Raw genomic sequence first — 11742 nt, forward strand, 5'->3', positions numbered from 1 at the left:
GAAATTTGTACTGCATGTCTGACTAATTGCTCTGAAAAAGACAAACTCACTCTTAGTGTCACTTAAAATTATAAAAATACCTGATCTTTTTATATTGCAGCCATTTAATGTGTTCTGCCTCTCACTTTGAATTCTAGAGCAGTTTTGGTTAAACAAGACGACACTGAATTGTGAGGTGCTGGTGCTGCTGAGGCACGACCACCACCCAAGCTAGAACAGGAGTTTCTGGCTGCAGGAGGTGACGGGTCTCCTGCTCATGAACCTGGTCATCAGCAGTCCTTGGATTTCAAACCCAACTGGTAAATTTTCTAATTTCTAAAAAAATCCTGCTACTTTATTTGCCATGTTGTCTTGTGCTCTCTCGTTAAGTGCTTCTCTGGTCTTCCACAGAAGTCTCAAGTAACCAGTGTGAGCAGCACGAATGTACCCAATAACTCTCACTTTTTCAGCAGGAATGACCTGTCCAGTGAAACACAGGGTAGTTGAGAGTTTTGGCATTTATTTGGTTACATTGGTTAACTCCCCAGATAATCAGTTGGTGTTTCAGGACAGCAGTTTTCTAAAGTAGCAGTCTCACTGTATCAGGTTATCATTGACTTTCAATAGAATTTGAATTTGGCTTGACATTGGCAATTTCCTGTGTCACCTTATTTTTTTTTGAGTGCCACAGTGCAATAAGGAAAAATCTCAAAATATAATAAAAAAAAAAATTCAAACTTTGGTTTTACGGGCCCATTCTATTTCATTGAAAGAATGAATTCTAGATTTACAGGACTGACTTCAAATAATATTAAAATAGTGGCAATGACTAATAATTTCAGGCTGAAAGATGGGAGTTTTTCAGATTGTGACTGCATACTAGCCATGGTGTTCTCTCAGACATGACTTGGGTGATAGATACCTAAATAAGCTCCGAGCACTCTTTCTTTATCTCCTACTTGAACTATTGCATGTGGCCCCCAAAGCCAGTCTGCTTTTCCCAACTAGACTATATGGTCTGGGGCAAGTGTCGCTTTGTGTGGATTGAGGCTGGGACTCCTCCACCTGTAGACATGCGAGCTGGGGCAGATATTGGTTTTGAAATCAGGAAGCAAGATGTTACTAAACAAACCTTGCAATATTAGCACAGGAGAACATGTGGTGGAAGTGATAATAAAAGTTGAGATGACTCTACGGGCCTGAGGTTTTAACTTACAGATCTTTGTAAATGAGATTGAGTATTACATTGTCACAGTGACCCTTTTTGCCCATTCCCAGTACACAGGGCCACTCTGAGACATCTCACCATTTATTTATGAGACCAAGTGCTTCATCTTCTGGCATGACTGTTACATTCTCACTGTTATCACCTCTGAATGTCTGCTGCTATCCAAAGTTTATTAACAACCACCACAAAAAAGGTAATGACAACTGGCAGACCAGGTTATTAAATGATCATCCTCAACAGTTTGAAGTACGACACATGACAGAGAGCAGGCTGCTACTGTGCACTAATAATGCATTACAAGTTAGAGCATTTAATATGATTCAGTTGGATTTTAGTGCCAACCCTATTCAAAATCCTTTGCACGCAGCGACATACAGGTAGGACTGTCAGCTGGTTTATATCGTAGACACACACTTTAAAGCAAATGTTCAGTGCAAACTTGGTATTGTATAGAACCCTTCTCTTCAACATTTTCTACTTTTAAATGTTTAGTGTACTCAGTATTACCAAAAAAAAAAAATCAAATACAAGCCTTTCATAGAAAAAATATTTTAAAGCATTTCTGAAACTTTAGAATGTTGCATCGTTTTCTATCACATTTGCATTTCTGAAATGACTTTTGTTTTTTTAAATTCTTGCCACAGTCCTAGATCAATCATTCCCCTCTGCTTTGCTAACTTTTCCTAAATGCTACCCGCTTTGCTACATTTTCAGCTCCAAATTTTGCTATCAATTTATTTCTTACACGTTCATCATCTTTTTGCAATTCCAAATCATCCTCTCTGCTCCATATAGGGTACCCATCCAAGCGCTGCCCTGTCTGCAGAAAGTATGAGGTAGTTTCCACTTCACCAGTATTTTTCAGAAAGGCCTGTGTAACAGTGAGCAGGTCCATGCCGAACTTTTCCATGAAGTGCTGCATAGTTTTTACTACTTCTCCCACCACATTAGAAGAAGAGCAAGTGCTTGTTGGTCTTTCTTCCTTTTGTAACTGAGTGTCAGGGAGAGCAAAGTCCTCCGGTCCAGTTTTCAAAACAGAGGCTGCTTCTCCTGGGGACTTTCCATCTCCATCTTGTGTAGAAAGTTCTTCTGAAATGTCTGAAGTGTCACTTCCTGACTAAAAGTAAGAGAAGAGGAGTCATCAATTAGACACGGTATTTTCTGGCAAGCTTCTTTTATTACTGCTACCCAACCACCTTCCACTGTGAGTCTGCAGTACACAAAACCCGCAGAAATTAATAGACATCGTAAAATTCAGTAACTGAAGTGAAGCTGTATGTTAACGAGGGTATACAATATCACGGAGAGGCATAAAATACAAGGGAGAATCTGGACAAACTAGGTATAAAAGGTAAACGTTAATGCAACTACAGGAACATTTTATGCCTGAGTTGATGGGATGATTTCCATTGGCCAATACAGCTTGTGGTGGGACAGTGCTGTCACATTAATTTCCTCAAGTTAATTGGGCAGGGAACCAAACTAAGAAAATATGCAGCAGCAAGGCACCATTTGTCGTAAAACACGTAACTCTTGACTTACATGGAGCTCCCACCCGGCCATAACAGAAGGGATGTTATGGTGTGGAGTCGCTAGAGAAGAACTGAGTCACTGTCGGGCCGTTTTGTGACAAGCAGGGAGGCCTCACCCCGAGCAGGGTCCCCGACACTCACCTCGGCGCTCTCGAACTCCCGGTTCGCTGCCTCGAACAGCCCCGTGCTCTGCGCGGGCTCCTCCGGCCGCGGCGGCTCTGCGGGAACACGCGGGCATCGGCTGCGGGCCGCGCCGGGGCCCGGCGGCCGCGCCGCCCTGCCCGCAGCCCGGCCGCCCCGCAGCCGCGCTGTGCTCGGCTCACCCCCGAGCGGCGGCCGCAGGCTCCGCAGGTAGCGGTCGCGCATGGCCTGCCAGCTGTGCCGCGTCAGCCCGGCCCGCTCCAGCTCCTTCCACAGCGCCCGGCCGCCGGCCCTGGCCGCGCTCCCCCCCCGCACCGCCCGCAGCAGCGCCGCGTCCTCCGCCTCCGTGAAGGCGAGGCGGCCCCGCGGGGAGCCGGCGGCCGAGGCGGGCGGCGCGGCGGGCAGCCGGAAGGGCTCCAGCGGCAGCCGCTGGTTGCGCTCCACGCACTCCGTCACGTACTCGGTGGAGACAGCCCCGCCGGGCGCCGCCTCGCCGGGCTGCGCCAGGAGCACGGCCCCCGGCTCCTGCACGCGGCACAGCCGCCCGCCGCCCGCCAGCACCAGCGGCGCCAGGCGCAGCTTGGCCAGCCCGGGCCGCACGTAGAACCGCATCGGGCTCCCGTCGTCCCACAGGAACAGCGACCGCGACGGCGCCATGGCCGCGCGCCCCCGTCCCGCCGGCGCCGCGCCGGGCGCGCAGGCGCGGCCGCGCCGGAAGGGCGGCTGGAGCTGGAGCCGGGAAGATGGAGGCCGCGGCAGAGCGCGCCGGCGGGGCGGCGGAGACCGAGTCGCGCCTCAGCAAAAAGTGAGGGAGGGTGGGCGGGCAGGCAGGTGGAGCCGCGCCGGGCTGGGGAGGCCAGGCCAGGCGAAGCGGAGCGGAGCCCAGCCGGCGTCCGGCCGACCCGCCGCGTGTGTCCGCCCGGTGACGCCGCGCGCCATGCTGAGCGCCGCCGCCGCGCGGCTCCTCGGCGGGGTCAGCCGGGCCGCGCCCGCGCCGCGGTGGCGCCGGGCGCTCCATGACCAACGCAGGTCGGTGCTTCGCGCTCTGGCTGCGCCCGCCTCTGCTGCTCGTGCAGTCCCGGCCGCGTCGGGAGCCGCGGGAAGCGCCGCGCCGGGCCCGGCCGCCGAGGCCGCCCCGGGCCGCGCCGGGCGTGATTCAGTGCAGGTTGCCTCGTGTCGTGATGTGCTCCGTGGGGCTGCGCGTGTATGGGGCGTGTGTATCAGATGGCCTGCGAAAGGTCCCCGGGCACGTAGGCACTTGTACTCAAGGTCTGTTTATATAATGCTTAATTCAGTTTTAACTTGGGGAATTTGTATCTCGTAGGAGATAAATTAAAAGAGTTAAAAGAAGAAAATGCTTAACATGCTAAAGTATTTCATTAGCTTTCGGGCAGGGTAAGAGAAGTGACAGGGTTATTTGTACAGTGAGCTTTTGGCAGAATCCTGTTGCGTTTCCCTGTAGAAGTATCAAAATAGCTGCTGCATTTGGTTTCCTTCTCTTTTGCAGTGAGCTGAAGAGACGCTTAAAGGCTGAGAGAAAAATAGCCGAAAAAGAGGCCAAGCAGAAAGAGCAAAGTGAAAAACACTCAAATAAGCCTGCCTTGACTTCTGACTCTGAGAATAACGTTGGTGCTGATGAGGAAAGCTTGGATCCAAATGTGAGCATCTGGCTTCATGCTTATTACTGTTCTGAGAATAAATGATTTTTTTATTCAAGGGGAACTACATGGCTAAAGAGGAGAGACTTACGTATTCCTGCATAAGGGCAGCTGTGTTTTATTTTGCAGCCTGTAAAATATTTTCAGTTCCTAACAAAATCGTTTGTTTTTGATTGTTTCCGGTGACAGCAATACTTCAAGATCCGCAGCCATGCAGTCCAGCAGCTGAAGGGCATCAATGAAAACCCCTATCCCCACAAGTTCCATGTCGACTTATCTCTCTCGGATTTTATAGAGAACTACAGTCACCTGCAGCCAGGAGATCACCTGACAGATGTTACAGTGAGAGTAGCAGGTAAGGGCTTATCTGGGATACAGAAATATAGTCTCTTGCTTTGCTAAACCAAGTCTTAGCTGCTTTCAGCGGTGGGGTGGTCTGTTTTCAAATTTTGCTGATCGGCTGTTGCTCGGTCATGAAGTCTGTAGCACTGTTTATTCAGGAAACACCCGTTCAGACTGAGTGGTCCTGTGCAACATCCCTTATAACTACAAGATCAAATTGTGATAAAAATTCCAGGACCCCAAACTCAAATGGTCTTTTGTGCACTGGTATTAATTTTGAGACTTAACTGCTTCTCTTTCACAGTTAGTGATCAAGTTCAGAGCTGATGATCCTTTGTCCGAGTGATGATACTGTGGCTTTTGCCCCTGTATCCTCTGCTAGGGACTCTTTTCCTGATGTCCTGCATGCTTTGATATTTAGGTCGAATCCACGCAAAGCGTGCCTCTGGAGGGAAGCTGATTTTCTATGATCTTCGTGGCGAAGGAGTTAAATTGCAGGTCATGGCAAATTCCAGGTAAGCAGAGGTATTCCCAGTAGCATTCTAAACTGAACTGCAGTCTGGGGCCTAGAGATCTGCATCTGGGCGTTCTATTCCTTCATCTTCTTAGGCTTTTTGTCTATGGGTTGGCTTAGGCAGCCAGGTGATGTTTTGCTTAGGATGTTGTGGTTGGCTTCCCTGCTAGAAGAATCCTCGTTCTAAAGGATTTGGTCTGGGGAGAGACTTGCAGGACAGTTTGGAATGTTGAATTTTAAACAAAACTGCTTACCTGGTTTTTGTAATTACAGGCTCTACAAATCTGAAGAAGAGTATTTCCGTATCAACAACAAGCTGCGTCGTGGGGACATTATTGGTGTAGAGGGGAATCCTGGAAAAACAAAGAAAGGGGAACTAAGTATTATTCCTTATGAAATAACTCTGTTGTCTCCATGCCTGCACATGTTGCCTCATCTTCATTTTGGCCTCAAAGATAAGGTACTTGTCATGACCTTTTATATCCGCTGATGATATCAGTCAACAAAAGAACATTGGTTTTGGTTTGGTATTTTTTTCCTTTGGCAGCACATTTTGTCTAGCTGGTTCTAAAGATATTTGTTCTTTTCAGGAAACTAGGTATCGTCAGAGATACTTGGATTTAATTCTTAATGATTACGTGAGGCAGAAATTTATAACCCGTGCAAAGATCATTACATATATTCGGAGCTTTCTAGATGAGTTGGGCTTCCTTGAGGTGAGACTTCAGCGTTTGTTTCTCTCTGCATACTGAATGTGTTTAGAGCTTTTCGGCTCCAAGAGTGCTTTATATTCAGGCTCTCATGAAAAATATTTACGGAAGTGAAAATAATTACCTCAGCATGGTGTGTTTTATCAGTTTAAAGCCATTTCTTTCCTCTCTTTTTAAAATTAAGACTATTCCTCGGGAAATTTCTATCCAGGTAGTAGTTCAAACTACTGCTGTCCTTTCCACGTTTCAGTAAATCAAGGTGGAAATAACATATTTGAAATGGTGTTTTGCCTCTGGATGTAAATGCAGGTTTTACTTCCTGTAAGTAAAGTTGGTTTTATCATAAGATCTATTGCAGAGTAGCATATGGGAAAATAATACTAGCTCTGCTCTCTGCTGCGTCCAGATTCTTGGTTGTACTTTACAATCAGCAAAATGATTAGAACTTAATGTATCTTATTTACGAGTATTTATCAACTGAATCTGCAAAAGCTGCCAGTGAGAGTTTTTTGAGAGCAGTGGGAATCCGAACCTGTGCTTTGTCGTCTCTCTTGTATGTGTAATTGCTTTAATGTCTTTCTTTGATTTGTATTTGGAAAAAAACCAAAACAAACCAAACCCAAATAATTCTTAATCTAGTACTTACAGATTTTACCGTTCTGATAACTTAATAAAAAAGGACTGTAAGAGTCCTTCTCAATTTATATGAAGTTTTGTTTTGTTATTGGAATAATGGAGTAAGTTAGTTAGGCTTGGTAAGAATGCTGGGAATAAAATAAAAGGCAGAGAAGTCAGCCTACTATATGATAGGGTGCAATCTGAGCAGTGCTCAGTCATACCAGTACTCCATATGGCACAGTGTAGTGTCATGCCAAGAACAGATAATAGCTAATTTTGAGAAAAATTAGCCGAATTGCCATTGTCACTTCCAGGGATGGGGCATCCACAGCTTCTCTGGGCAGCCTGTTCCAGTATCTCACCACACTCATCATGAAATATTTCTTCCTTAGGTCTGGTCTAAACCTGCCTTCTTTCAGTTTAAAAACTTTTGCCCCTTGTCCTGTCACTACAGGCCTTGGTAAAAAGCTTCTCTGTGCCTTTCTTATAAGCCCCCTTTACATATTGAAAGGCTGCAAGAAGGTCATCCCAGAACCTTCTCCTCTGCAGGCCGAACACCCCAGCCGTCCCAGCCTGTCCTCCCAGCAGAGCTGTTCCAGCCACCTGATGGTTTCTGTGGCTCCTCTGGACCTGCCCCAGCACATCCCCCTCTTCCCTGTGCTGGGGACCCCGGAGCTGGATGCGCCGTTCCCGGCGAGGCCTCACCGGAGCGGAGCAGAGGGGGACCCCCTCCTGGACCTGCTGCCGCCCAGGGCACAGTTGGCTTTCTGGCCTGCAGGCGCACTTTGCCGGGTCACGTCCGGTTTTTCTTGCACCAGCAGCCCTAAGCTGTTCTCCGCAGGGCTGCTCCCAACCCCTTCGTTCCCCAGGCTGTACTGACACCGGGGGTGCCCCAGCCCAGCTGCAGGAGCTTGCATTTGGCCTTGTTGAACTTCATTTTCTGCAATGTAGAGATGATTTTGTGACAATGACACAGCCCGCTTCCTGGCTTTGGTAACATGAACTCAGCAGGTTCACATTTATACCAAATACGAATGATTCTTAACGGCAACAAATAGTTGAAGTTATTTGTCTTTAGTGACTGCATGGGGAAAGTGATCTTTAGTTCAGATTTGTTTGCATACAGTGGAATGTCAATAAATGAAATACTGAGGTTTTTTTTATCAAAGATAGCCGTGGTTGGTTGGTTTGTTTGATCTACAGAGTTCTGCTTTGGAAACAGATGAGATGAAAACAGGGCATTGAGGTAGGAGCCTATAAATACTTATGCTACTGTTAAATTATTTTTGTTGTTGTTATTTACAGATTGAAACTCCTATGATGAATGTAATTCCAGGTGGAGCTGTGGCAAAACCTTTTATCACATACCACAATGAACTGGATATGAATTTATATATGAGAATTGCTCCAGAGCTCTACCATAAGGTAAAAATACAAGCCTCTCGTGGCTAAGCCTATATTCTTCAGACTCTTGTGATCTTATTCTAGAAAAATAAATGTAGCTAAAATAAGGATTATTCTTGGAGAAAGGTGGACTCATTGGATTGGAGAAAATGGAATGTATCTTGAACAATATTTGTAAGGTTGCATTGCAGTTGTCTGTGTTTGAGCTCTCTTTAGTTGTTTTTTAAAAGTATGTTTACTGGAATTTCGTTTTGTTTAGATGTTGGTGGTTGGAGGCTTGGACAGAGTATATGAAATTGGACGTCAGTTCCGGAATGAAGGAATTGATTTGACTCACAACCCTGAGTTCACAACTTGTGAATTCTATATGGCTTATGCAGACTACCACGACTTGATGGAAATTACAGAGAAGTTGCTTTCAGGTGACGTCTGCAGTATTAATTTAAAAAGAGTAAGAATCTCTGGAAGAATTGCATATTATGTGGCATACTTTTCTAAACTTCAGATTCCTTTTGTAGGGATGGTGAAACATATTACTGGAGGTTACAAGATCACTTATCATCCAGATGGTCAAGATGGACAGGCCTATGAGATAGATTTTACCCCTCCCTTCCGGCGAATTAGCATGGTGTATGATCTGGAAAAGGTCCTGGGAGTGAAATTTCCGTCAGCTGAGTACTTTGAAACCGAAGGTTAGCTGCTGAGTGTGGATGTACTGTAATTCTTCCTTAACAGAAAGACGGCAAATCGTCTCGAGTTCTGAGCCTGCAGTCTGTCAGCTGCTCCTCTGAGGTGGTACTGGCACTCGGGGTTGCTTTGCTCTGGTTTGTCTGTCACCCAAGACTCCAGAAAGAAGCCTTCGTGCCTTGCGGTCTGTGGCAGGATCTGACTCTTTTGCCTCTTCCTTCGTTTAGTGTATGTGATGCTGTGTGCTCAAGAGGCATCATCTGTGGAGTTCTTGATCTGTTGAAGAGATCCAGCCTTTTATTTCCTATTTTTTCTGTCTTTTCTGCAGTTGACTCTCCATGCCTATGATCATAAGTTAGGAGTATGATTATTTTGGGGGTGTGTGCTGTTTTATTCCTGGAATCCAGAGCTTTAATGAAACAAGTTCATACACTTTTCAGTGATTACCACCCTACCTCCCTCCCCCAAATAATCATGTCCAGCAGTCGTTTGGGATTGTGCCTAACTGCTGTCAAGCTTCTCAAATATAAGATGGCTTACATTGTAGCGTAAACCGAATAAAAGCAAACACTATTTTTGCTCATGTTTTCCACAATGGATGCCATTAAGATCTTATCAATCACTCTGATGCATGTTAAAGGATGCAGAAAGGAAAAAAAAAGTGGTTGCCTTGGTGGCTTTTCTAATTTTTGTCTACAACAATTTCAGAGACTCGCAGATTCTTTGATGACCTTTGTACAGAGAGAAATGTTGAGTGTCCACCTCCCAGGACAACAGCCAGGCTTCTTGACAGAGTAAGTAAAGGTGGCGTTGGTATCATCCTAATGTCTTTGAAGGTCTACCTGTATCAACAGAAGTCTCTTTATAGCAAAAGTTAGCTGCATCTGAGAAAACAAGCTAAAATGCACTTCAGCTATTTCTGTATCACAGCGAGAAAACTTGCTCTGTCAAAGTCTTTTTTTGTGTTGTCTACACCAAAATGCAGTTTACTGATTCCTGATTAATGTAAGTGCTAGAGGATTTTAATTTGATAACTGGTCTCTTGTGCTTAAAGCAGGTCGGCTTTATCTTATGTCAGTTTTGTCTGCGAGATCTGTGCATTTGTATGTACCCTACCAAACTGGCAGGCTTATCATGTAGTTCTTCTATCAACTGTATTGTCTTTTCATTAGTACCCAAAATACTGCCTGATAACTGTTTTTCTGCTGCTTTTCCTATTTGCCGTTGTTGTAATGTCCAAGTTGAATTATGTTATTATGTTTTATACAGGTTTTGCTGTGTCATTTTTTTTATCCAACTAGAACATACGCTCTCTGTTAATGAAGACATTACCGTGATCAGGAATTATTAGTTGAGAAACTTTTCAGTTTTATGGTACCTTATTCAGTAGTGAAGAGAGGGAAGTAGGATGTTTGGGGAGGGCAGTGCTAGGGAAGTGGTGTTGTACTCTATGTAATTGTTTTGCTTTCCGTTTCCCAGTTAGTTGGTGAATTCCTGGAAGTCACTTGTATCAACCCTACATTCATCTGTGATCACCCACAGGTCATGAGTCCTCTAGCAAAATGGTGAGACCACGAGACGCCGTCGCTGTGTAACTCTTTTAAACCCTCTACTCCTATTTTATTAAAAAAGGAAAAAAAAAAATCACATGTGAAAACAGAGATTTTGATGTTGTATGCCAGTTTGTGAATTCTGATACTAGCCAAGACAGACATTGGTTCCTGAGCCGTGAATTCCGTTGTCCAGGGAAGAGGGGCTGGTGCTGCAGCTGTTGCTGCAGAGTGTGGGCAATCCTCCCGAAGTAACGTACGTGCTCTTTGCTTCCATAGAGATGCTTATTGTAAGGCGTGATTGTTTTGTCGTCTCATAGGCATCGCTCTCATCAGGGACTAACGGAACGCTTTGAACTCTTTGTAATGAAGAAAGAAGTGTGCAATGCATACACAGAACTTAATGATCCTTTCCGGCAGCGGCAGCTTTTTGAGGATCAGGCCAAGGTATGGTGTCTTGCTGATAGTGAATCAATGATACAGGCATGTAAGGAACTAATCTTTTCTATGTCTATTCCAAATCTGTCATTAGCCCTTGCTGCTGAATAGGGTTGCTGCTACTTTGAGCGAGTGCTTCTCGCTCAAGTGAAAGCCCGTCATTAAAACCTAATTCCTTTTAAAGATATCTTGCTCTCTAAGAGAGATTCCTTCATCTGTTTCTCACGCAGCTGTCAATACCCCCTTTTCTGGCAGAGGTTAGCAGGAGTGGTACTATGTACCTCTGTATAACCCTCCTTTTACTATTAATTTGCTTGTTTAGGCAAAAGCTGCAGGTGACGATGAAGCCATGTTTATTGATGAAAATTTCTGTACCGCACTGGAGTATGGCCTTCCTCCTACAGCGGGCTGGGGCATGGGAATCGATCGCTTCGCCATGCTCCTTACGGATTCCAATAACATCAAGGTAAATGTTGGAAATGGCAGTGCCTACTGCTAGCTCTGTCAAGAGCAGGGGACGGGGTCCTGCTCAGCGGGCCGTCTCTTCCAGAACAAGTTACGGGCCTGGGGCTGCTCTGGCCGGACGTGCCCGTGGGGTCTCACTCCCCAGGCCACGGCGGCCCTGGCGCCCGCTGACACTGTCCCTGTTCGCAGGAGGTGCTTCTGTTCCCCGCCATGAAGCCGGAAGACAACAAGAAGGAGGAGGCGCAGCCCGGCGCTCCGCCCGAAGGCAGCTCGGTGTGAGCAGCTCGCTGTGAGCGCGGGCCTCAATAAACGCACTGACCGGCGCCTCGTGTCTGCTCTGTGCGCCTGCGCGGGGGGCGGGCGCCTGCGCGGGGGGGGGGCGCCTGCGCGGGAGTGGGCGTGGCCGAGCCGGGCGTCCGCGCCGCGTGTCCGCGCCGCTGCTGCCGCGGGCGCGGGGGGCGCGGCGGTTCTGCCGG

The 11742-nt window shown here is 46.7% G+C and overlaps 1 protein-coding gene across 3 annotated transcripts; it reads left to right on the forward strand.

Moving 5' to 3' along the window:
• Nucleotides 1-3096: 3096 nt before the first annotated feature.
• KARS1 (lysyl-tRNA synthetase 1) lies at nucleotides 3097-11589 on the forward strand. Of its 3 annotated transcripts, none has more exons than XM_065640845.1 (14): nucleotides 3097-3480; nucleotides 4388-4538; nucleotides 4728-4893; nucleotides 5302-5395; nucleotides 5668-5854; nucleotides 5985-6110; nucleotides 8028-8147; nucleotides 8386-8548; nucleotides 8645-8818; nucleotides 9522-9607; nucleotides 10293-10378; nucleotides 10684-10810; nucleotides 11124-11267; nucleotides 11456-11589. In XM_065640845.1, exons 1-14 carry the CDS (start codon nucleotides 3104-3106, stop codon nucleotides 11543-11545), a joined length of 2091 nt encoding a protein of 696 aa, XP_065496917.1. In that variant the 5' UTR covers nucleotides 3097-3103; the 3' UTR covers nucleotides 11546-11589. The 3 variants fall into 3 exon arrangements, with proteins under 3 accessions (XP_065496917.1, XP_065496916.1, XP_065496915.1); XM_065640844.1 differs by lacking the exon at nucleotides 3097-3480 and adding an exon at nucleotides 3555-3685; XM_065640843.1 differs by lacking the exon at nucleotides 3097-3480 and adding an exon at nucleotides 3708-3909.
• The last annotated feature ends 153 nt before the right edge of the window (nucleotides 11590-11742 follow it).

Source organism: Caloenas nicobarica, chromosome 9, assembly GCF_036013445.1.
Source record: "Caloenas nicobarica isolate bCalNic1 chromosome 9, bCalNic1.hap1, whole genome shotgun sequence".
In the NCBI taxonomy this organism is placed as follows: Eukaryota; Metazoa; Chordata; class Aves; order Columbiformes; family Columbidae; genus Caloenas; species Caloenas nicobarica.

Excerpts from the sequence above, each read along its gene's own strand:
- KARS1 (XM_065640845.1), top strand. The coding sequence starts at position 3,104 with ATGGCCTGCCAGCTGTGCCGCGTCAGCCCGGCCCGCTCCAGCTCCTTC. Across the intron at positions 5,855-5,984 it reads ATTTTGGCCTCAAAGATAAG|GAAACTAGGTATCGTCAGAG; the intron begins GTACTTGTCATG and ends TGTTCTTTTCAG. Across the intron at positions 8,549-8,644 it reads TACAGAGAAGTTGCTTTCAG|GGATGGTGAAACATATTACT; the intron begins GTGACGTCTGCA and ends TTCCTTTTGTAG.